The sequence below is a fragment of the Canis lupus genome, chromosome 17 (assembly GCF_011100685.1).
Source record: "Canis lupus familiaris isolate Mischka breed German Shepherd chromosome 17, alternate assembly UU_Cfam_GSD_1.0, whole genome shotgun sequence".
NCBI lineage: Eukaryota > Metazoa > Chordata > Mammalia > Carnivora > Canidae > Canis > Canis lupus.
This window is the reverse complement of record NC_049238.1, coordinates 62621652-62647864: the sequence shown is the minus strand read 5'-3', so window position 1 is coordinate 62647864 and position 26213 is coordinate 62621652. Positions and strand designations below refer to the sequence as shown.

Sequence of the window (26213 nt, the reverse complement as noted above, 5' to 3'; positions counted from 1 at the left end):
CCTGGAGATAGTGATTTTCCTGCACAGAAGTCTTCGGGGAAATTGGAGTCATCTGTTACTCTTTTTTTTTTTTTCCCCATTTGTTACTCTTAGGTTGTGAAGTACGGTGGAGGAAAAGAGAGGGAGAAGGCCGATAACCTTCATTTTCTTAACTTTGATTTATGACATTTCTAAAAATGGAGTCACTCACAGAATTTTCACAGTGACCAAGAAAACAGGATGGAACAATATTGGTCTGCCTCCTTGCTTTCTGGAAAAACTTTTCCTACAACTTAGGTCAATAAAAGCCGGGGCGATGAAAGGAAAAGTTTCAAAGCAAACACAGCCAGTTTTCCCTGCTTCCAAGCCTCTGTGTGGCTCCCAGTTCTGTCTTGTGTGCCCCCTCTCTCTGTGACTTGTGAACCCCTAAGCCCTCTGCAAGGCTCTACTCAAGTCTACCTTCCAAGAGCCAGAAATGAATTCACCTCCTTCTGAACTCCCATAATGCCTATTGTTGGTGCTATTTATGTGATATTTACTGTAGTTATTAGGAATTCCAGTTACTTATGTACAAGATCATATTACTACCTGGGTTGTAGGTTTCTAGAGGCTAGGGGTCTAGTAGGTGGAAGATAAATGACCATTAATAGAGTGAATGCATTAATTAAGGAATAAAGAAGGTGAATGTAAGAGACGATTGAGAGTGGAGAAGGATCTCATGTATTGGAGGATGGGAAAGTATTTGTTATGAAAGAAGCCCCTAGACCACTTAGTGGTGGGCTTGTGCTTGTTTGCTAAAGTTGGTCAAACCCCAGAGACTTTAAACATGATGGTGGACACCTTAACTTGAAGAAGTGGAGGACATTTCCTAAGAAAAGTATTTGGCTAAAATCAGATGTTCCTTTAAAGGCTTATACAGTTTTTGGAGTCTTTATCCCCCAAATAGTTTTTAGAAGGTGAGTTGAGGACAGACCAGGTAACATTTTGATCTTTAGGACTGGTGCATGGAGGATTTAGGTAGCACCAGCGTGGACACCATTGGTGTCCTGTAAGAGGTAAGTGCCAGGGGTGGGGGAGTCATGCTGCTGTTCTTGTGAGGGAGATGATCTTCTGGGGCTGGGTGGAAGTGGGGCTAGGTAGGATGAGGAGAGAGACTTGGAAGACTCATGGGTATATCTGAAGGGGTAAGGTAATTTAGAGAACCTGGAAACTGGGTGATTAAGTGTAGGATTGGGGAGCTCTCCTCTTTTTCCTTCTTTTCTTTTTTTTCTCTTTCCATTTCTCACAGGCAACACTGTGGAGTCCTAGCAGACAAGAACTTCTCCATCACTAGATTTATTCATTCATTCTTTCAGTCATTCAATACCCTGCTTTCAAGGAGTCCACAATCTCATGGGGAAGATTGGCAGAGGTAAGCCCCCAAGCCTCAAAAGAAGACCGCTTTTTCAATCGTGGATGGATGGAAGGTCCTAGAGGGCTGCTCGGGGATGAATGTGCTGTGTTTTGCTGTACAGTAGGAATTACCAGGCAAGGAGGGTAGGCAAGGGTGTTATAGGCCTGGAAGAAGGAATGCTGTTAGAACCCTGCTGAAAGGAGAGCCTGAGGCTGGTTCAAGAAAGTGGTGGGTGAGGGGATCCCTGGGTGGCTCAGTGGTTTGGTGCCTGCCTTTGGCCCAGGGCGCGGTCCTGGAGTCCCGGGATCGAGTCCCACGTTGGGCTCCCGGCATGGAACCTGCTTCTCCCTCCTCCTGTGTCTCTGCCTCTCTCTTTCTCTCTCTAGATCTATCATCAATAAATAAACAATCTTAAAAAAAAAAAAGTGGTGGGTGAGAGGCTGGGGAAGGGAGGCTGCTTGGTTGAGATTTCCTGAAGTTTTCTACAACAGGATGCATCAGCTGTCCTTGCTTGTGACGCATGCATTTCTGTGTCTTTGAGCCTCAGGAGGAGACCAAATAGGGATTTGCTGAACAATGGAGAAAGCAGGTCATGTTCTCATGGAGGAGGGTGAATGCAGTTAGGAAGAGGCCACAGTTCAACTTCTCTCAAAGGACTCTCTGCCTCACAGTAAGCTGATAACAGTGAAGTGGGTCCAATGTAATCACAAGAGTCCTTTAATGTGGACCAAGGGGCAGAAGAATCAGTGTCACAGTGATGTAATGTGAGAAAAGTTTGACTGACCATATTTGCCTTTGAAGATGGAGACCATGCGCCAGAAGTGTGGACAAACTACAGAAGCTGGGAACGGCAAGTGAACAGATTCTGCCCTAAAGCCTCCAGAAGGAGATATAGCCCTGTTGGCATTTTGATTTTAGCCCAGAGAGACCGGTGTCAGATTTCTGACTTCCAGAACTCTAAGATGATATACTTCTGTCATTTTAAGCCACGAAAGTTATGGTTACAGCATCAATAGAAATTTAATACACCTTTCCCAATGTCTGAAGCTCTTGGGAAGTCTCAAATGAAGACATAAAATTCCACTTAGCACTCCCTCATTTAAATATTTACTCATTGGTTATGTCAACCCCTCAGTCAAAGACCAGCACTTAGTGATGCATGAGAAAAGAACTGGGCTCAGGACCCCCACTGACCTGGAGTTGACTCAATTACAAAGAGTATGTGTATCCTGGATAAGGTACTTCTCAGAGCCTAGATTTCTTCTTGTTGGGAAGGTTAACAGTGCTTCACAGATTCCTTATGAGGAATATATTTGAGAACATATGCACACTTAGGGCTATCAAGGTACTTCCAGAATGTTAGTGCCATCTGACTGATCAGGATTCAGCTCCCTCATGAAGCCTTTCCAATTCTCTCAGTTCTTATTCCATCTCCTTTATCTGTCCCCCCCCCCCCCCCAGGACTCCATCTTTTCTTATACTTTTCTACTCACTGGGATGTAGTAGACAGTGTACTGTGCAGAGGCCCAGAGACCCGGCTCTGTCCCTAACAAGTTGTGTGACCTCAGGCAAGCCCCTGAGGCTTTCTGGCCTCATTTTCTTCATCTTTAAAATACTAAACGTAGCCTAGGAGTCAAGCTAGGTCCATTGCAGCTTTGATAGACTGTGATATTCATGAATGGTTAGCTTTGACGTCTATATGACTTGGTAAGTATGTGGAAGCATGACTGTGTGGTGGTGGTGGGGGGGGTAGGAGGCTCTTCCTTGATTAGATTATGATTTATAATCCACCTAGTCTTCTGTCTTCTGTGACTGGCAGTGGCCCAGTCAAGTGACTGAATAACCTTAGGTGGCATATCTTTTCCTAGATACAGAGTGGGAGTATTTGGGGTCCAGGTCCTCAAAAACCAACCTTAGTGGCCCAGTATCTGGAGTTGTGACCTGGACAGCTTTGGGGAGATTGTCTCACCCTACATCTTAAGATAAGGAGCTTAAATACTTTAACCATCCCCAGCTATCCAGTGAGACTGGGGCTAATCTGATTGAATGCCATCTAAGATTTAAGATTTTAAATTTCTGCAGCTGTCATTATTGGGAGTCAGGGTGTGATTATACAGGGTCAGCAGAAGAGAGTCAGGTGTGTTCAGGCCATGCCTCCCCACCCCCTACCATCCTCATTCAAATAACGATCGCCTTTGTTCAGATCATAAAAGTTCCCAGACTCTTCTGATTCATTTGGCTGGCCAGTCTGCATATTACAGGGCAGTGGCTCTGATAAAGCCAAATGGTGCAGAATGTAGCTCACCCTGTTCCCTGGGAGCAGGTGACTCTGGAGAGCTTGTGGGCTCCTTAGGGAGAGTCCACCACCCTTCCCTGCCTCCAGTGTTCCCTGCACGGAGAGTCTGAATCAGAGGTTGTGGGAGGGGTTGTGGGTCACAGGTCATTGCTCCCAGGGGGGACATGACAGGCCACCTGATTCCCTTTCCTCATTTCAGTTCAACACGTGCTTAAATAAGAGGCACTACATTATTTATCAACTGCATTCTTCTTAAGATGAGGCAATTGAGGTACAAAAGTATTAAGTGCCTACTTTAAGATCATGTGGTTAGCTCATGCCTGGACCAGGCAATGGCCCATTTAAAAACATTTAGGACATCACTGCACTTGGGACTTTTTATAAACTTCAGGAAAGCAACAAAGATGCAGATCAGCCAATGGTTCTTAATAGTATTGAGGTGATGAGGAAGTTTATACATAGGTACGCATCTTTACCTTCAGGAGGTTCATGGCCTCCAGGTTAAAGACCACAGACACAGGAAATGGGGAGAAGTATGTTCCAAAATTGTTTAGGTTCATACTAGTCTTCAGTCCTTTTCCCTTTGACTCATCATGGCTTAAGTTGGGCTTAGAAATCCTAGACTCTTCTAGCAACCAACTCAATGTGATCTTGTTTAAGATGTTTCCTTCTCTGGAGCTGAGTTTCCTCTCCCAGACAACTGAGACACTGGGCACATTTTGTGCCACATCTAGCACTTATACTCAGTGATGCAAAAGTCCTCATCTGGCTCCTACTGTGATTTGTGGGTTCTGGGGCCCACTTTGGGAACAGGATGGGAGGTTTGGCCTTGTAAATCTACTTCCTTCAAAGATATTTGCCTTCCTTTCTTTAACTCTCTCTTTCCTCCTCAAGCCCACTGCACTCCACAGCAGAACAGAAGAACAAGAAATGTGCCATCATAGATAGGGGTGACGACTCCAAGTGCTAACCAGTTCTTGAGTGCTTTTGTGTCCTGGCTTTCTAAGTTCAGTTTCCCATGCTGGGGGCTTTGCATATACCATCTCACTGGTCAGTCATCTCCACACCTCAATGAGACATTTCTTCTCATTCTTCAAGGGAAGAAACTGAGACCACTTCTTCTATTGAGGTGACACAATTTGCCTGGGCCTCACAGTTGAGAGTGTACAGCTCACTTTGAATCCATGTCTTTGTGATGACAAGACATTTCCCTTTACCATGCTGCCTTCCAAAGTAAGAAATCTGCTGGGAGGCAGGCTGTACTTCCCAGGCGAGGCTGGAGGGTAGGGCTGGCAGGATCTGTACCTTGTGATCAAAGGGAAAAGTGACCAATGCCAGGGATGCTTTTTTCTCAGCCAGAAGCCACCTATATTCAGCCCTGTCCCCCTCTCCTATCCCTGAATTCTGGGAATGACCCATGTGGCAAGGGCACATAACACAGTAGCCAGGGCCTCAGCCCAGAGCAGTCCTTTCCTCTTTGGAAAAGTGCATCCAAAGCCACTGAATGTGCACTCATTTATTGCTATTGAATATCTGCTACGTGTGCCAGGCAGTGTCTGTTCTCAAAGAACTTACAACCCAGTGTAAATAGATGGACAGAATATGGTGAGGTAAGTGTTATAGGAGAAAGGCATGGATTCTCTGAGACCATAGTAAGGGGCATCTGACCAGCCTTCGGGGGCAGAGGGGGAAGCTTCCTAGAGTAGGTGACCCCTGAGTTGGGTTCAGAGGGAGATGAAGACCCACCTGCTCAAGTGGATTACTCAGAGGAGGACTCAGTGGGAAGAGGAAGAATGATAGAGAATAGACAAGTGTAAAGTCACACAGTCCAGAAACTCTCTGCTGTGCCAAAGTGCCACCAGTTACCTGATGCTGGGCTGCACAGTTCTAGGAGAGAGAAGTGGCAAGGTAAAGCCAGACAAGGAGGTGGGGGCCAGCTCTGGAAGACTTATGCGTGACTGGTCAAGTCATTCAAGCTGTTCTTTAGGCAAAAAGGAACCTTTTAAGGGTTTTAAGCAGGGGAGTGACATATTTAGATTTGGATTTTAGCCAGCCTGCCTTCTCTGTCTTACACTGGAGGAAGGACTAGAAGGTGAACTTGGAATCTCAGAATCCAGTTAGGAGGTTCTGGATGGTGTAGATGAGAAACTATGGGGATTTTCCTGGTGGGAAAAGCATGAACCCTCAGTCTGAGCATCATTTCCTTCAAGCCTAAGAGAGAGCCCAGAACTCTGTAGGTAAGGCATCACAGGTTTTATGCAGCCAGTGCACCTGAAAATAACCTGCTATGGATTTTACGATCAATTTGTATTTTAGCATCTTTATGTGTTTGGCAATTGACTTAATGTATTAACCCACTGATTTCTTTGCAGAGCATAAGCAGCTGGGGCACAGAAGCAGTTATAACTTATCATCAATAAAGCCTCCCAGGATGTGTCTGTGCTTATGTTCCTGGCTGGAATATTTGGTCATGTGGAAGCAAGACAGGAAAATAAGACAGGTTTGGTAACTGGTTCCTTACTGCCATCTCCCCAGCTGCCATTTGCATGTAGGAGATGAATGAAAGTGAGCTCTAGACTGCTAACTCTGGGAAACGAACTAGGGGTGGTAGAAGGGGAGGAGGGCGGGGGGTGGGAGTGAATGGGTGACGGGCACTGGGGGTTATTCTGTATGTTAGTAAATTGAACACCAATAAAAAATTAAAAAAAATAAATAAATAAAAATCCTGGATGGAAACTTAAAAAAAAAAAAAGAAAGTGAGCTCTAGGGTGCTTTCCAGCTGCAGAGCTTCAAAGCAAGACATTCCTGTGATTGTGTGCCAGCCCTTTCATATAGCATTGGCCCAGCTCACAGCAACGCCCCTAGCTGGCCCGGTCTGGGAGGACTTAAAAGTCCTTTTGCAAGGTCAGCAGTGCACTGCCTGCTTCTCAAGAAACAATGATGCATGGGGGTCTGTGGTAGAGTCTCTTCTTACAGCTTTTCCATGAAAGGAGAGGCTTGGTCCTGCCCTATCACAGTATCTGTGAGCCATCAAGACTGACACCACACAGGTTCTCATCGTGCCATTCTTCAGGTGTTGCTAATTTACTTAAACAACCCTTTACCATTTGGGGCAGGGCCTTGGTGACTGTCGCTGGGGCTGGGAGTAATTATGGCATTCTGCAGGGAGGCAGCATACTCATCACGTTGTAGCCATCTTCCCTGGCATTGCCTTTGATCCAGGTTTTGTTGGGAAAGTAGCCATTAAGAGATGTGTATCTTTGGTTTCATTTACATGAGAGAAAAAGAACTAAATTGGCAAATGGATGGTTTCATGTTCTCAGAGATGGCCTCCACCCAGTCTGTCCCCAGAGTCCTCAGAACCACCCAGGAGAGCACCAACACCTGAACCACACTGCCATAGAGCCACTGGGGGCCTGGAACTGAGACCCTATCTCTCAAAGGAAGGCATCCAAGTTGTGTACTCAGATGTAGGAAGATGTTTTTCCTTTATTTATTTATTTATTTATTTAGTTCATTAAGCAAATGAAAGGACTTTGGTGGGTTTCTGAAATATTCATGATTATGTAATTTTTTTCTATTACATGGGAAATAAAAACTTAATGAAAATCCAAAGACTAGTGAAAATAAAAATACTCCATTGGTTACACATAACTCCATTGTACTAAAATTACTAGAATGTTGACACTCCCGTGTACCTTTCACTAGAATTCTCTCCATGGAGACGTTACCTAAGTATGGTTCAAAGTATCCAAACCAGCCAGTTGACATTGTGTAATCCACAACTCCAATTTTGTTTTTTATTATTTATTTATTTGTTTAAAGATTTATTTTTTTACAGAGAGAGAATGAGTGTGAGTGGGGGAGAGGGAGAGACTCTCAAGCAGACTCCCCTCTGAGTGCAGAGCCCGATGATGGGCTTAATCTCATGCTGCTGCAATGATGAAGCTGAAACCACGAGTTGGACACTCACCCAACTGAACCACCCAGGCACTGCTTTTTATTTTTTAGATGAGTGCCTAGCTGTGCTTATAGGCATAAGTTAGAACCTAAATATTGTACTCAGGAGACTTATAGCCTGATGGTGAAGAAAGGCACAGAGCAGTTATGTTCAGGTGTGACATGTGACACCTGGATAGGTACCATGTGTTCCCCTTTCTGAGGGCTGGCTATGTCCCAGTAAATAGGGCACTGGACACACTTTACTTCCTAAGCCTCATGACAACTCTGTAAGCCCACTGCTAGCATCAGCATTCCTTTTATAGAGACAAGGAAATAGCAGAGTTAGAGTTTAAGCCCACACAGCCTGTTTTCAGAGTGTTCTGCCCAAGCATTATGCAGTGGGATTAATAGCTGAGGGCAGAATTTTTCCTCAGCCTTTCTGGACTGGACCTTTCCTCAACATCCCACTCTTCTTTCCCCCTTACATCTTCTTTCTGCATCATGGCCACTTGAGCTCCTGAGGTGAACCACTGTTAACAGCCATATTTATGGCTCTGCCAGTCTGCATTCCCTACGTACACCCCTCAGGAGATGCCACATCCTTTTATGCAGCAGGTGGGGCCAGAAGGTAGGCTATCTTCAAAAGTTGTTGACTTTGGAGTGCCAGGGTTCTAGCCTTACTCTCTAGGGATTGCTTGTTGGTGTTTTAGTGCTGGAAAACAACAAACAAACCCCAAACTACCAAAAACAAAAACAAAAACAGGAGAAGAAAGCTTTGCACAGCAGAGGGACATATTTACTTGTCAGTTCATGGCTTCAGCTTTCAACACCAAGATGGTGAACATGGTAGAGATGTTGGAGGTAGTGGGTTGAGTGGTACCCTTGGTACCTCACTCTGGGGGTGGGCAGGGAGATGGGCATTTAGGAGGACAGGGCTTGGCACAGGGCTTGGGGGGGCAGGAAGTCGGGCATGGAGAAGGGCATGGTGGGGGGCACGGTGGGCACTTTGGTGGTGCTGGGCACTTTTCTCGTGGGTACTTTTCAGAGCACCTTTGCAGCAGCTTCTTTAAACAGCTGGGCTGGCATTTGGCTTCACACTTTTGTTCACATCTGGGATCACAATTCTTGGGCTCATTCTTGGGTTCACTAGATTTATTGTTATCATCACTCGACATTCTTTGATTTTCTATGCCCTGCAAAGAAATATGCAACAGGTAGTATGTGGGAGACCACTGCAAGGTGGAAGAGGACCAGCAAGCCTTCTCACTCACACTTCCTGTCCATCCTTGCTTCTACAAAAAATTTTCCTGGAATGGTTGGGGCTCTATACCAAATTCCCATTTAAGGGCTGTCCTCTGGGCTGTCCTCTTGTCCATGGAATGGATTGATGACAACATTTCTTGGTCTCTTCACTCTTACCCTGCTTTTTGTTCACTTACCCTTGTCTCCATTCCATATCTCCCAGCAGGAGTTCTCAACTTAGGGTCCTGGAACTACTATCCCTTCCCAATGATAAAACCATATTTGATCATATGTTACCAATATGATTGATATCATTTGTAAGTCCATGTCTTTTAATTAATTCATTTAAATACATTATTCTGAAGTCATGAATTTGGTCAGACAGCTAAAGGCATCCATGGCACAAGGGTTTTAAACAACTCCTGCAGGGCCACCTCCCCAACCCTCTGGAGATGGAATGAGAGGGTATATGAGTGGGTTTAGGAACTCAGGGACTCAGGACACTTCTTTCATTTCTGTGCCTTGCCCAAGCTTTCAAAGCATTGTTTTCTTGATAATTGCTTTCTTCCCTTGGAAACTGGGGATGGGAAGATAATTGAATCTCCATCTCTACCATGGTTGAACTCCCATGGACCATTCCAATCCTCCTCCTCGTGATTAGAGGAAGGGAAGAAGTCAGGAGAGGAGGAGATGAACCGGGAAATTCTAATTCCTCTGAAAATATGAATGTGAGAGCCATAAAATGATTTTAAGGATTTAATAATAAAATATGATTTTATTTTCCCTATTTTCTATTTTGAGTTTTGCCCTGAGCTAGGTCTTCTATGGATGGTTTGATTTCTAGATATGCACAGGGCTTTTTAGCCAATGACAATACTTGCAAGTTGTATCTAACTGGCACTCCTTTGATTAACAATATAAAAGGTAACTTTTATCTAATTTGGTTTTTTTTTTTTTTTTCTAATTTGGTTTTAAAAGCAATATGGCTCTCTGGAGAAATAGATCATTAAGTTAAACTCCAAAATTGTTAAGAATCTCTCCTTGAAATAAGCTGAGCATAGCTCAGTTCTTGCTACTGAAAATGAAAGGAAGCTTTCATTGAAAAATAACCATCATCTCAACCCTGTTCAATGCCTGAGGTGCTTTAAGTCACTCTTAAGAAAGGAGAGGAAAAAGGCAGGGCATGTGTGGTTGTCCAAACGCAACTCACCCCTTTGTGTTGGTAGTGAACTTGACAAGTAGTCGAGTGAGGTGGATGGTATTGCTGTGTGTGAGAAGGTGGATTTTCCCTCTGATTCCTCTGCCTAACTCTGAGGAAGCCAGAGATGGGGGGGAAGGGGAGCACCACTTGTGACCTCATCACTGCATCACCGGGTAGCGATTGTTGTGTGACTCTAGAGCAGCTAGTTCAACTCAAGCTCTTGAAAATACACTGTGCTAAATCATCTCCTTTGCTGTCCTGTTCCCTCCCAGGGTCACTCAAAATTCACGCTGGCGAAATCAGACCATGATGAAGACTATCGAACTCTAAGCATAGGGAGGTTCATTCTTGCTAGGAGCAGAAAAGCTCTTTTTACACATGGTCTCTGTCCCCCCAAATTTTAATTCCTTTGAGCTTGCCCCTTCTCCACCTTTCTAGGAGAGCTTCCTGGACTGCTCACATCCATTTTGATTCTCTTTTCCTTATTTTTCTAATATCAGATTCTGAAACCTCTTTTTACTACTCCGCACAACCTAGCCAAACTCCAGGGATTATTTTACCTCTTTTTCTGTGTTTCTGCCTATAACTCACTAATTGTTGTGTTTTTTAATCAGGGAGTGGCCACCCCTTGATAGCCAAGATAAACCTTGGGTTTGGTGCTCCTGACTCGTTCTGACATACTGGGTTAACCCCAGATCCTGTCTTAGAGTAGAAATATTTGCCTCTGAGAAAGTTCTTTCCTTGCCTTTTCAAAGGCCTGGTCATTGGGTCTCTGTGGTTGGACCAGCGGTGTGTCTAGGGTGGTCGTAGGAAGTTGGTGTGGGAAAGACAAATGGGGTGGAATACATAATACCTTGAACTCGGAAAGTTCATCTTGGTGGTCATTCACTGACAGCCATGAGTGACTTTTGATTAAAACTGTGAAATGATGATGTCTAAGGTGTTGACAGAGTTTTCTGACAGCAAAGTGTGGGATGGCCTGGGCGATGGGGCAAAGGCCTGTTTCAAAGAAATTATAAACATCCCCAGGTTTGAAGGAAGGCAGTGGTGGTGGTAGTGAAAGTGTTCTGAAGAGAAGTATTATCAGAGAAGTATATTTATGGGATTAAGTTAATGGGAAATTTAGAAGAAAATTATGAAAGATGACTCCCAGGTGTTATTGTTAATGGGTGCTGGGGAAAGAGAACAGATTTCTGTTAGAAGAAGATGAGTCCGGGCATGTTGAATGTGGTAATAGTGGAACATCTTGAACAGTTAGTGGAAATGCAGCTCCAGGCCTGTGCCACTGAGCAGACTGAGACCTTGAGTTCAGTTCAGGACAACAGGTGTTTGCTGAGTGGATAAGGATGAAAGAGGATTGGAGGAGAAAAGAGAAAATGTACCAGGGATGATGGGGAACCCCTTTATAGGGTTTATTTTGGTATTTACAAAGGAGAAAGGATGTCATACACAATTGGAACCCAAATAAAAGGGGAGAGTGGGCCACAATTTAACTCCCTGCCACCAGGATAGCTGGCATTAGGCCCACTGTCTCAGTATAGCCTACCCCTCGATATTCATTTTCTTTGCTCAATATTTTTCATTTTTATGAGCTCTTCAAAGCTGTTGAGAAGCAATTTCTGTACTCCTCTCAAGAGACTCCACCTCACCTGCTGTTCAGCTCTGGACCAAAGCTAGCAATCTGGTTATGGAGAAGGCAGTTATTGTGGCAGTGATGTCAAAAGATGTGGTGATTTGGAGGAACCTGGGTGGTGCAGTCAGTTAAGCATCTGATTCTTGGCTTCAGCTCAGGTTGTGATCTCAGCATCATGAGATCAAGCCTTGAGTTGGGCTCCGCACTCAGTTGCAGTCTGCGTAAGACTTTCTGTCGCTCCCTGCCACGTGTGCTCTCTCTCTAATAAGTAAATCTTAAAAAGAAAGAAAAGAGATGTGGTGATTTCTACTGGCCCTTGTCTAGCTGCTATCCTCTTCCTCTCTCTCCTTTCTTTCCTATTTCTTGCTCAAGAAATTCCCACTGAATGTAAGTATATCATCCATTAGACTTTCATTAGGACACTTATCATCTTTTCAGTCTTCAAAACCCTCCTTTATTTTTTTATTTATTTTTTTAAATTTTTATTTATTTATGAGAGAGAGAGAGAGAGAGAGAGAGAGAGAGAGAGGCAGAGACATAGGCAGAGGGAGAAGCAGGCTCCATGCACCGGGAGCCTGATGTGGGATTCGATCCCGGGTCTCCAGGATCGCGCCCTGGGCCAAAGGCAGGCGCCAAACCGCTGTGCCACCCAGGGATCCCCAAAACCCTCCTTTAAAGGCCAAGACTCATGGCAGTGTTACATTAATCTCTTGGCTATCACCCTCACCTTTGGGTCGGGGTTTGGTTGACAGTGTGGTTGGCAGCAAGGCACTGCCAGGTTGAACACAGAACAGTTTCTGGAGCTACTGGGTCTCAGAGGGAAAGAGGCTGAAAGGAGAGAAGAATGGGTGTCAGAGTGAATACCCTGGAGTCAGATCCCTAAATCCAAATCCCACCGTCAGTTTTTACTTACCAAAGGACCCCTGGTAATTTTGAAAAGAAAAGACTTCACTTTCTAAGTCTCAATTCCCTCATAAAATGTAATAATAGCACTCATCTTAGGACAATATATAGCTTATATGGAGTGCTTATAACATGCCAGGCACATTTCCAAGTACAAAGCCTATAGGGTATACCTGACACTCTTCCTGTGCTCATAGGTTGCTGTGAAGATTAAATGAGATTCTATGAACGAAGAGCCCCCAGTAAATGTTTGCTGTACATGTGAGTTGTTATTTTTGTCAGTGCTTTCCTGGATATTTCATCCCTTGGCTTACTGGATCTCTCCTGCTCCACTTACTAGATCTTGGCCCTGAAATCCCGCTTCACCAGATCCTTTTTTCCTGATGTCCACCCAAAGTCCCTGATGGTGTTCACAGGAGAATTAGATAATCAGAGCATTCAGTGGTTTATCTGTGTGAGCCTGCAGGCCTTGTCTACCTGCATATTATATCAGGCCAGGGAATTCTGTGTCAGAAATTTAACTTCACTTGAACCCCCCTCTCTGTTTTATAGGTGAAGTCTTCTTTTTCTGTCTTTTTCTATCTGTGTATTCTTGTTGAATAAATAGTCTTCTCAATTAGAAAGCAACTCTATTCCTCCCATTGGTGCCTCTTAAGACCCCCTCTGTGAAGTTGGCTCTTCCCTTCCTACTGGGATGGAATCTCTAATAGCATATGCTAGACTTTGAGGATCATGCTTAGACAACAAGCTCTCTAGTCACTTCTATTTATTCTAAACAATTTTATTTCACTAACCAGAAGGTATATTTCCCTGAACATTGGATTTCCTTCTCTTTTCCTCTTGGGACCGGAAAGGAGAGCATCTTCTCTATTTGCTTTTTGGAGTTTCTCCTCTTCCTTCATTCGTCCAACTGCCCCTGGTTTCACGAAAGGGAAGAGACAGAAAAGACAGGAAAGTTCTTACCTGAATGATACTGTTCTGGTGTCCTGATACTTAGGAGCTTTCTGGGTTTGGCAGGTGGTTGAAGCTGATCTTTTCTCTTGTGGGGAGTTTGAATGTGTTCTTCAGGGGACCCTGTCACCCCTCACTGGGGTGCTGAGCACAGTGCCTACTATATATAGTATAGCTCTTACAGTGCTTAGGCATTTGGCAGCTCCCTTTCTGCTTCTCTCTGCTGCAATTACCTCTCCTCCAGGCAGCCCTCTTGGATAGGATTTCACACAGCTCAGAGAGCCAGCTCTCACCCTCTTTCAGGCTGTATGTGGCCCATGGAAAACACTCATAATCCTCCCCCTTTCTTTGTTCAATGACTGTTAGTGATTTTAAAAAAAAATATTTTATTTATTTATTCATGAGAGACACACAGAGAGAGGCAGAGACACAGGCAGAGGGAGAACCAGGCTCCCTGTGGGGAGCCTGATGCGGAACTTGATCCCAGGACCCCAGGATCACCTGAGCTGAAGGCAGAGCTCAACCACTGCACCATCCAGGTGCCCTGTTAGTGATGTTTTCCTGATGTTTATGCATTTTTGCTCATTCACTGTGTATGAAGCAAGATAAGTTCTATGACATCTTCATGGACATGGTTCCATATTGATCCAGTTTGAGCTTACTGCAGTAGTTGACACTCTTATGTTCTCTTTTTCACCCCTCTCACCTTGGATTCCTTTAATACCTGGATAGTGGCCCATTTCTCTGGCCTCATCTACCCTCCTTCATGAGTTCTTCCTCCTCTGCTCAAACCTTTCAACTTTACCTGGCCTCATTCACCTGACATATGGCTGCTGACTTTGTCTACCACTGTTTTCTCTCCAAAGCCCACACTCTTCCATTTTCTCCAGGGCTAAATGTTTCTCCAGGGCTAACATTCACTGGGTGTCCTTTGGCATTGCAAACTGATCTCACAAAATCAGAATTTGTCACCTTCCATATCTTTTCTTATATTGATGTCTTTGTGCATTCTAACTCTGCAAGGCGTGTTCCCATATGCACTATATGTAAGACATCCAGGTCAGAAACCCAAGATACCCAACCTCCTGCTTCCCACTCAGCCCTACGCCAAATATGTTAGCAGCATCTGCAATTCTATCTCCCAACCCACAGGCTCATGACCCAGGCTGGTGTTGGGAGCCACAGTGCACACCTCTCTTCTCACATCCCCCCATCATCTTCATGGTAACTGCAGGTGTTTCATTGAACTTGTCATTGTCACAGGTCACTCAAAGCGCCCTAGCTCTAATTCATCCTCCACATCACCCTTAACTAAATTTAGAAGACAAATCCCAATTTTACCATCAAATTGAGGACAAGACCCAAGGGTCTCAAAATTTGGGTCTACAAAATTCTTTCAGATGTTTTATACTTTTGTCATAGATTCTGTAGGTAAACTACTTGTGGTTCCCAAAACGTCCTGGGCCTTTTTGACTCTGTGCTTTTTCTCTGCCAGTCACATTCCTCCTTCCTTCCTTTTCTCTCCTCCTACTTCTGCTTCTCTCCTTGAACTTCTAGGACATTTTGTCCTGGGCACTATTTATCTGATCCTCCCAGGCTGTTAGTTGAGACCTGAAGAGTATTGGGGGGCCTTTCCTTCATTTCTGCTGTGATGGGACCTCTCTCACACTCCTAAACAGAAGCTCTTCATTGGTGGGCTGAGAATTCACAGTGGGACAATAACCACGAGGGACCTAGAGGGAAGGGGAGTGGCACTGCCTGCTCACACATTTTTTTACCCTTTGTGACTGCCATCTGTCCACTGGAGTTAGGCACAATCACGGGAACCACCAACGCCACTTCTGCCAGAAATTCAATTCAGAACATGGATCCTGTGCCTCCCTCCTGGAGCTGCTTATCATTGTGTCGGTCCTATCAGATCCACTCCTTATAGTTGGAGGAATATCATCATCTGAAATGCCCGAAGATGAGAGAGATGAAAATGGGGCAGAACCAGGACATAGGATCATGTAAAAAATGCTTTTAAAAAAAGGACTAGGGGATGCCTGAGTGGTTCATCTGAACGTCTGCCTTTAGCTCAGGGCATGATCCCGGGGTTCTGGGATCGAGTCTCACATGAGGCTCCCTGCAGGGAGCCTGCTTCTCCCTCTGCCTGTGTCTCTGCCTCTCTCTGTGTGTCTCTCATGAATAAATAAATAAGATCTTTAAAAAATTTTTTAAAAAAGGACTAGGAACCTGAGGAAGAGAATATTTGGGAGGGCAAGAAACTATTTATAGATATAGAATTATAGATATAGAATATTTATAGAATGTGTGTTAATTTTCTATTGCTGCATAACGAATCACACAAACAGCAGCTTAATCAAGACATACTTATTATCTCATGATGTCCTTGGATCTGAGGTATAGGCCGGAGTCCTCTGCTCAGGGTCTCACTAGGCTCCTGGGTTCCTTTCTGGAGCTTGGGTCCTCTTCCAGACTCACTGGGTTGTTGGCTGGATTCAGGTTCTTCCAGATGTAGGACTGAAGTCCTCAGCTGCCAGAAGCTACCTATAGCCCCCTGCCACCTGGCAGTCTCCATTACAGTGCTGCTGAATTGATCAGCCACTGACTGGCTGCCAACCAATGGTAACTGGTAACACTGCTATGGGGAGGGCAGCAAAGCCTGGATTTGTGTGTTTTGGGTGTAAATCCTGGACAATATCAAGCTATCAATGGTTAACTACAGGCTTCCAAAATTTCTGAATATTTAACAGAAAATGTGATACTCCTGAGTATCATCTCTAGCAGGCCACTAGACCTAGTCTAGGCCCCCAGGGCTCATGAATCAAGTGCCCTTTATGCCCCCACCCCTTGTCTCATCCTCTCACCTCCTTTATCCTTCAAAAATTTTAAGCAGGGGGAATGAAGTTTCTTTTAGTTTCCTTTTTGCTGTAACAGATTACCATGAACGCAATGGTTTAAAACAACACAATTTTATTATCTTAGAGTTCTAGAAGTCAGAGTCTAAAATTAAGATGTTGGCAGGGCTGTATTACTTTTGGAGCTTTCAAAGGAAAATCTGTTTCCTTGCATTGTCTAGCTTCAAGAGGATGCCTGAATTCCTTGGCCCATTTCCCCTTGTTCACATCACTCCAATATCTTGCTCTTCTCATTGCATCTACTATGACTCACTCTGATCCTCCTCCCTCCCTCTTACGAGGACCCTTGTGAGTACATTGGGCTCACCTGGATAATCCAGGATGCTTTCCTTATCTCCATACCCTTCACTGAATCCCATCTACAAAATCCGTTTTACCCTGTAAGGTAACATATCCACAAATTCCTGGGATTTATGTGTGGACATCTTTGGAAGACATCATTCAGCCATTCAGTCACAAGGTTATATTCATCCACAAACATACATCATTTAGAGTTCTGGTGGTGGTTCTATTTTCTTATGTCCCCTACTAAGTTGTTGTTGTTGTTTTTTTTAAGATTTTTATTTATTTATCCATGAGAGACACTGAGAGAGAGAGAGAGAGAGAGAGAGGCAGAGACACAGGCAGAGGGAGAAGCAGGCTCCACGCAGGGAGCCTGACGTGGGACTCAATCCCAGGTCTCCAGGATCACACCCTGGGCTGAAAGTGGCGCTAAACAGCTGAGCCACCAGGGATGCCCCCCTACAAAGTTTTATGCCTTATATTTGCGTCTCCCTAAATACATAGAAAGAAAAGCAGCTGTTATATAGCATCACTCACTATGGGCATCCACTTTTTGATACTTCAGGAAAGTTTTAAAATTACCGTGTTTCTTTTTTTTATTTAAAGATTTTATTTATTTATTCATGAGAGACACAGAGAGAAAGAGAGGCAGAGACACAGGCAGAGGGAGAGGCAGGCTCCATGCAGGGAGCCTGACGTGAGACTCGATTCCGGGTCTCCAGGATTACGCCCTGGGCCGAAGGCAGGCGCTAAACCGCTGAACCACCCGGGTCGCCCCAATTACCGTGTTTCTTTTCTTTTAACCATTCTTGTATTAGAATGAACCCCACAATATCCAACGTGGGGGAGGTGTTTGATCACAATCACAATCATCAAATCCTTTGAGCTCTGAGCTGTCAATCACAAATGCATGCCTTATAACTGTACACAATAGAGGTCACATGCTGTTTTGAAGCTTTTCTGTTCATTTAACATTGTAGCTGAAGGATGGTATAATAATCTAAATATAATTCAAGGGGAATATTTCCACTTCCCTGAAGGTTCTGTTGACCCTACAGCTCCTCAGTTGTCCCATCAATCCACCGCCAAAGCTCCCTACCTCTTCTCCCTAGAGCAGACTTCCTCTGGGAAGAAGGCTGAGGAGCTGAGGGTAGAGCCCATTTTTGGGGCTAATCAGTTGCATTTGGATACTGAATGGTGGGTATTTCCAAGGGGAAGGAATTCCTCCCCCTTTTCTTGTGTCCTGTTTTCTTGCATAAGCCATTACTCCCTTTCCTATAACTCCTGTCATTCCCCAACTTCCCAAACCCTGTCTATATCTATGATGGTCTGCGTATTAACTGAACAAAAGTCAAGATTCCTCAGGGATAATATTTTTAATGGATCACACAGAGAGGCAGGGGCATGACTCCAGTGGGACAGGGGAAGGGGCTGCAGAGCCAGGGGTTGGTCCCAGGAAGCGTCGACCTAGCCATGAGAGATGGAGTAGGGAGGCGTAGGGAAGGTAGGTGGCTTCAACAACTGCTCTGTGGCATGTAGAAGAGGAGAGTGTCTTCTCATGTGAATTTTAAGATAATTTAGGAGAATTCTGTTTTCCTTTGTGAAACCTAAAGAAAAGCTAATGTTTTCTTTCTTTTGTGGGATTCTTCTTCAGCTTCCGGAGGTAGAAGTTGTCATGGTGAGACCAACGGCATTGTGAAGAGAGGGTGCTGTGGTGGAAGAATGACCCACTGTAGATGATGGTAGCCAGAGAAGCACACACCTGTCCAAGCTCCAAGGAAGGCCCTGAGAACATCACATCGAGCCAACGTCTGCTGTCTGGGGTAGATGGGAAAAGCTGGTAGATAAACCGTGGTTTCATGATTCACCTTGAATTTGGAGAAGTAGCCTCTTCTGGGACCATATATGGTTTCATGTTATTAGGTGAAAAGAGAATCTACAGTGAGAGGAAAGAGAATCCATCTGCTTCATGACCAGGTTGAGGAGGGTGGCTTCAGAGGAGTCACTTCTGCTTTGACAGGTATTCTTGGCAAGGGGGAGGCTGCACAGGATAACACTTCTGCTGGCTAGGGGGTGGAAGACATGGCTCAGGCCCCTTGGGAGGGCAGGGCACAGCGACTTGGGAAGGGTAGGGCACAGGGACGTGGGGAGGACAGAGCTCAGTGACCTGGGGAGGGGGCTGGCAAGGGATTTTGCATTGTTGTTGCTGAAAAGACATCTTTCTTAGTTGAAGAGAATCTGTAAGAAAGAGGAAATACTTTTTTTTTGTTGTGTTCGTTTTCTTTTTTTGTTGGTACCGCCTCAAATTACCACAATCCTATTCTCAGGGACAACCTTCCTGTCAAACTTTCTGGAACATTTGTCAAGTCACTAGGACCAAGCATGGGTAGCAGCTTCCAAATAAGAAAATACTTTAGGACTATAGGACTCCTGGTCTATGGCACTCGAAGTCTAGTGCCTAACTTAGGGGAAGGGGCCAGCAGGTCTAGCATCAACAATATAACCAAGTGTGAAATCAAGAAACTGGGAACATAGGTCAGATAGACTTGGCTGTTGACCCCTTGTTGCCAACTTAGACTAGCTGTGTGAGGAGGAATAAACCAACTACCTTTGTTTTTCCTCTCCAGAGCTCCTTCTGGTCACAGTCTTGGACAAGGTCAAGGGTCTGACCTAAGGATAGGCTCCTTTCTATGGCCCGTACCTAACCCTTTATCTCTTCCATATTATTTTGTTCTGAGCATCCTGTCCTGCTTAGCTCACTCAGTGATGATGTTTGAGGGGTGTATTATAGCCTCCCCTGCCCCCGACTTCATTGTCCAAAGCAAGCAAGCTGTAAGCAAGAGCCATCTTGCAGCTTAACATCCAAATCCTGGAATATAGGAATATTAGCATACAATCTTAGTTTAGTTAAGTTTTGTTTTAACTTAAGGGTTTCACCCAAGCCTACTTTCTTACTTAGCCTGTAATTTTACCCAAACTAAGGAAAATGAAGGAGTGCTAGATTGAAAATTGGGATGTCCACTGTCTAGTTTGTCCTGACTTTCCACATCCTTCCTCTAGGACTTTGGGAAGGTCATTTAACATTTATAGCATGCATTTTTCTCACTGAATCATGTTATATTACAATGAATGGTATCCAAATTTCTCAAAGAAAATCATTCTATATATTCTATTTGTGAATCCACATGTCTATCCATTAACTCACCCATCCTTATCAATACTAACTTCCATTTCCCATCACACCCACTGAGAAATCCAAGTCAGGGTCCACATTCAGCATCCACTGCGGCCCCTAGAAGGCCTTGGGAGGTACGAGGTGCCTCTCCGGGTGGCTGAGCCACTTCACTCACCTGCCTCTCCAAGTGCACCTGTCCTGCAAGGATAGATCCAAATTGGCTGAGGAGGGTCCAGCCCTGGCCCTTTTATTGTGGTGTCAGCCCTGCCTGGGAGAACACCTGCGATTCCTCCTAACTTCCTGGTTCTAGGTGTAGCTCTTCAGTTCCTAGAAACCCTTGTCAAACTCCTTCTCTATCCAGAAAATCCTACTTTGGCTCTTCCTGGTGATTAATGACATATCCTTCTCCTTAAGAAGGATAGCCTAGGCTGAGTCAGTCCGTGGCCACCCCCTCAGGCTCCAGCAGGGCAGTTTGTTTGAATGTGGAAACCCGCAGTGAAGGGTCATGAGAGGGGTGGACTCTTTGAAGCTGAGCTGTACTATCCAATTTCTTTCAGCCCTCCATCCCCCATGCTTCTTTTGTGTGACCAAGATTCCCTATTTTTTATTTGTAAAAAATTTTAATCAGTATATTTGACATACGTTATATTAGTTTCAGGTGTACAACATAATGATTCAACAATTTTATACATTACACAATGCTCACCAGGGAAAGTGTAGTCACTGTCTGTCACCACACACACTTATTATGATATTGACTATATCCCCATGACTTGTTTATTTTATACTTGGAAGTTTGTAGGTCTTCATCTCCTTCATCTTTTTGGCCATCCCCTCTGGTAACCACAAATTTGTTCTCTGTATTTATGAGTTCCTTTCCCTTTTTAGTTGTTGTTTGTTCATTTGTTTTGTTTTTTAAGATTCTACATATAAGTGAAATCATATGGTTTTTGCATTTCTTTGTCTGACTTATTTCACTTAGCATAATGCCCTCTAGGTTCATCCATGCTGTCCCCAAATGGCAAGATCTCATCCTTTCTGATGACTGAGTAATATCCCATTGTGTATATATACCATATCTTCTTTATTCATTCCAAACTTCCCTTTAAGTCTTGTGCCAAACATCTTCCTCTCTACTTTTTATTTTGGGTAGATGTATTATTCAGGAGTTTCTAGAGAAACAGAAACAATAAGATGTGCATATATATATCTTTTAAAGACATTGGCTTGTGTGACTGTGAAGTCTTGGCAAGTTCAAAATGCGCAGGCAGGGTGGAGATGTAGGGAAGAGTTTGTACTTCAAGTTCAAAAACAGTTTGCTAACAGAACTCCCTTGGGGGAGGTCAGTCTTTTTTCTATGAGGCCCACCTACATTATGTAGACTGATCTGTTTTACTCAAAGACTATGGAGTTAAATATTAATCCTATCTTAAAAACTATATGCCTAGAAGCATATAGAATAATGCTTAACAAAATATCTGGGTACCGTGGCCCAGCCAAATAGACAGAAAAATTAATCACAGCAGTTAAAATCAGATAATCCTTAATCGCACTAGCAGCTTGAAAAACACGCACACACACTCATAAACTCGGAGATGTACACATGCAAATACACACTCAAATGCACATGCACACATGTTTATATATGAGCATGCAGGCACACTACACATATACAACACACACATGCTATAAATTCCAGGGCAAAGCCTAATGTGATAGAAGGTGGGAGTCAAAGATTCCTGAATAGAATTTATGATTTTGGTGAGTGATTTAGGGTTTACTTCCCTTTCTCTTGAAATACCTGATAGCTCTGCTCTCGACTAGCAAGTATGCACACAAAACCATTTGCTGCTCACTGGGTTCCTCACCAGCACGTTTGCCTCTGTGTCCAGAGAAGTTAGTTAGAGAGAGCCCTCACCGCCTATCTCCTGGTCTTCTATAATAGGACCTGAGGAGCAAAATCAGTCGCAGAATTAAAGTGAAATAAGTCAGGCAGAGAAAGACGATTATCATCTGATTTCACTCATATGTGGAAATTAAGAAATAAAACAGAGGATCATAGAGGAAGGGAAGGAAAAATAAAACAAGATGAAATCAGAGAGGGGGACAAACCATAAGAGACTCTTAATCATAGGAAACAAATGGAGGGTTGCTGGAGAGGAGGTGAGGGATTATGGGGCAGTAAGAGGGCACTTGATGTAATGAGCTCTGGATGTTATATACAACTGATGAATCATTGAACTCTACCTCTGAAACTAATACACTATATGTTAATTAATTAAATTTAAATAAAAAGTTAAACATCATATTAAAAAATAAAGCATAGAACACTCCTTAGTTACATAAAAATCCTTCAGGTTTTCATACTGCCCACTAACAAAGCCTTCACTGCTGGCCCACAGCTGTTTAACGTTACTCTACATCACTTCCCCACCAGGTAAGAAAGTGGCTCCTCCTTCAGCCCCTGAGCCAGTTAAGAACAAACCCAGTCGTATGTGGAGCTGTCACTCCCACTGGCTTTCTTGAAACTGAAACCCAAATGGAGAGACTCAGACTGCAGCCTAGAAGGGTACGTGTCATTACGTCACTTCAAGGGTGAATAGAAACCTGCAGACACCATGTGTAAGGTTCTAGTGGAGGAAGTTGGGCTCAAAGGAATCTGTGTGCGGGAAACTCATACATAACCACCCCCTTTTCTCCTTAATAAATATTTGAGGAATTAATAAATATTTGCAGACCAGACCATCTCTTGACTTACTCTTGGCCAGATTGAAATGGTAAAAACTAACATTGGTCCCCTCTTCAGGATTTAATATTGCCGAGGCCTGGAACAGGCCACCACAAGAAGGAGACGTGGGGGTTTTCGGGAGTGTAGCCCCCAGATTTTGCCATCTGCACTCACACTGGGCCCATGGTGTGAGATGGATATTCAGGCCCAAGATGGAACTGCTTTTGCGGGCCGGGCCACACCAACACACAGAAACTGATCATCTGTGTGTCCCTGTCAATGTTCTTCTAGACCAGAAAGAGCATCTCCAGAGAAAGAGCCAACCTCCAAATGCCACGTCAACTCTGGGCTCTATACTTATTTCCTTGTTCCACTTTCATTTTCTATTTTTCTCTTCCTTGTTCCTTATTCTTTACCCTGTAAAATCTTCCTGTCCTCTGCCCCATTTTGCAATTCCCTGGACCCTTGGGAGCAGAGACTGCCTATTTGATGAATGATTAAAGTTTGTGTATATCACCTAATTTGCCTTTAATCACTTTTAGCAACATGTATCTATTTTGACTCTTCTCTGAAATTGCTGTATAATCAACAAGCATCCACTGATGACTACTGTGAGCTGGGTTAGGGTCTCACACTGGCACATGAAGAAGAGCAGGAGATTCCATGGATATATGCCAAAGAGAGAGATTCCTGTGCCTTTCAAGTGTTTGAAGTGGCCAATCTCTGTGATACCTCCAGATAAGAAAGTTTGCCTTTTCATTTCTAATTTAGGTGGTGATAGTGTTGGGGGTGGGGGGGGGTGGGGTGGGGTTGAGTTCCAGGAAATTGCCTTATTCTTTTCTTCCACAATAGTTCTTACCCAAGGTGAGGGAGCTAATTTGCTGATTATTCCAGCTGTTTGGGTTCTCTGTACTAAACAGTCATTCAGGCACTTGGGGAATAACCCCAGGACTGGTTTTGGTACCACTGACTTGATTCCTGGGTAAGTGCAGGTCAAAATTCCAATTATCACTTGCCTCTGAAATTAGCTTTGATAGAGATCAGACAGCTGTACTGAAGCAGTAAAACTGTTGGCTTCTTCGTCTACCCACCTTGCACTCTGCTTCACAGTGATGTTCACTATCCAGTTCTAAGAGCAAAGTCAAGCGAAAAAGAAAAAAAAGAGGCAACTGGTAGATACTTGTTAGAGGAAGTTATAGATAAAATTCTGATGGAATGGGGGGGATAATAATTGAGTTAGTTTCTATCGGTTGTTCCCTTTGTGTCGAATGCCCTTCCCTTCCTTCTCTGACCATCAACTTTTATTATCTAACTTGTTCGAGATCCTCCTTGAAGTGTGCATCCTTCCCACCCCCTCCCTGTCCTGTCTCATGCATGCTCAGCACCCCTGTTTGACTTTCTGGACTGAGTACTATATAATGGTCAGTTCACAGGTCTGTCCCCACCTCACCCTCCCCAACCTGGAAGACTGGTGACTTCTCTGAGAGGTCCTGGGCTATTATCTTTCTTTTCTTTCTTTCTTTCTTTCTTTCTTTCTTTCTTTCTTTCTTTCTTTCTTTCTCCTTCCTTCCTTCCTTCCTTCCTTCCTTCCTTCCTTCCTTCCTTCCTTCCTTTCTTTCTTTTTCTTAAGATTTTATTTATTTATTTATTCATGAGAGACACAGAGAGAGAGGCAGAGACACAGGCAGAAGGAGAAGCAGGCTCCATGCAGGGAGCCCGATGCGGGACTCGATCCCGGGTCTCCAGGATCAGGCCCTGGGCCGAAGGCGGCGCCAAACCGCTGAGCCACCCGGGCTGCCCTGGGCTATTTTCATTTGTATCTCCAACACATAATTCAGGGTGCTTAGTAAATTGTTGTCATTTGATTGGACAAGACACCATTTAACAGTGAATTTGACAAATGAGAATAATGAAATGCTCAGACGATACACATGTTACTTCATGAAATCAGAGGAGACAGTAATGACAGGCAGTTCTCTGAACTCTTCATTGCCACATTGGACTTCCTGGACTCTATGTCTTTCTCAGGCTTGGACATCCCAGAGGCCCGGCTGAAGGCATTGTTGGGTTGACAGCCACCTGCAGGAGAAGCCCCAGGCAGGGCTGGTTCACATTTCAGAGTCCCCACTTAGAGCTGAAGCTCCTACCTCCCGAGGCCACAGCGCCCTCCCCTGCCCACCACTCCGTATGCTTTTCCTAGGGAGGGGGCACTTGGGAGGGAGGCGGCTGGTCCTCCTGTGGGATAATGAGAGGAGTCTCTGTGGACCAGAGCACTGTTTCTAATTTAGCAGCACCCCTTCCTCACACTTCAGTGGCCCATTACTGTCCCCAGGATCTTTTAAGGATATCCCCTAAGGATCTACTCATCTACCTAGGTCACTCCTCCCTGGTGGGAACATTTCCCCCTTCCTCAGGCCCAGGAAAAGGACAGGGTCAGGAATGTTCAGAGACATCACTTTTATAGGAGGGAACATCAAGGAATCCTGGAAGGGCCAGGGGCAGAGTGCAGGCTGAGCTATCTTAAGAGGAGAGGAAGTGATTAATAGGAAATATGAAATCGATTTGGCTGAGGGTGAAGAATTAAAAGGTGAGGAAATTCTGAAGAATTTTACATTGTTTAAGATAGTTTTACTTTCTTGGCTACAGGCTATTTTTAATCATTCTTGGTTACTCAAGTTCCCCAGAATGGTGAAAACCAGGGGTGCAGAGAGCTAAGGAAAGATAGTTAATTCACAGTCTGAATCATCTTCAGGAGCCGACAGAGGCAGCTGTGATAGCAGAGGCAGCAGCCAAGAGAATTGACAGGTGCTGCCCATAGCAGACTGGAAATAGAGAATAGTGTTCAGGAAGGATGCCTAAACCATGGCCCCTTGGCCAATTCTTGCTGTTTCTTGGAGGAGGTGGTGGGAGGGCACTGTTGATAGATCCGTGCTCTGTGGTCTATGTTTCTCCTTGAGTAGATGAAAATCACTCCTGTGCTGGTTGATGTGTTCTGTCAGTGCCAGAAGAAAAGAATTGGAGAAGAGCAGGGGGCAACTAAATGCCCAGCTCTTTGAGGGCAGGGAGCCTCTGAGGAGTCACTTCTGCCTTGGTGGTTTCCTATTAGCATGGTGGGGGTGCACTTCTGCCAGCTGAGGATGGGGAGTAGGGTTCAGGGACCTGAAAGGCGGCTGGCAGGGAACCGTGCATTGTGGTTGCTGCTGCAGGATATCTTTCCTGGACTGATGATAACGTGCAAAAGATAGATAAACTTCTGATCTGTAGCAGCAACAGTAGAGGAAGTGAGTATTCACATGGGGTAAGTACTCTCTCCTTCATGCATTTCCTCATCCTTAGGGACTCAGGTCTCTCCAACCTTCTCACAAACAACTATGACTCCTGGCCCGCTCTGGCCTCCACACAGTGGGCTCTCAATCAAGGGGCGTCCTCTGGGACTACACCAGGATGCCCATGTCTTCCCACATCTACCCTAGGACCAGTTCTGCATTCTGCCCTCTAAGAGGATCGTGGTCTCATTGCAATGACTAAGAGAGAAGGCAACAAATTTGAGGAGAACAAAGTAGTGCC

General features: G+C 44.5%; 1 protein-coding gene across 1 annotated transcript; it reads right to left on the bottom strand.

The window, feature by feature from the left end:
• Positions 1 to 8384: 8384 nt before the first annotated feature.
• Positions 8385 to 10215, bottom strand: LELP1 (late cornified envelope like proline rich 1). The gene is made up of 2 exons (XM_038560629.1): positions 10063 to 10215; positions 8385 to 8803 (listed from the first exon to the last, which is right to left on the bottom strand). Exons 1-2 carry the CDS (start codon positions 10210 to 10212, stop codon positions 8501 to 8503), a joined length of 453 nt encoding a protein of 150 aa, XP_038416557.1. The 5' UTR covers positions 10213 to 10215; the 3' UTR covers positions 8385 to 8500.
• Between the last annotated feature and the right edge of the window lie 15998 nt (positions 10216 to 26213).

What these genes read in the sequence shown, in the direction of transcription:
- LELP1 (XM_038560629.1), bottom strand. Translation starts at nt 10,212, where the DNA reads ATGAGGTCACAAGTGGTGCTCCCCTTCCCCCCCATCTCTGGCTTCCTC. An exon ending in TTCACTACCAACACAAAGGG is followed by an intron (nt 8,804 to 10,062) that starts GTGAGTTGCGTT and finishes ATTTCTTTGCAG; the next exon opens with GGCATAGAAAATCAAAGAAT.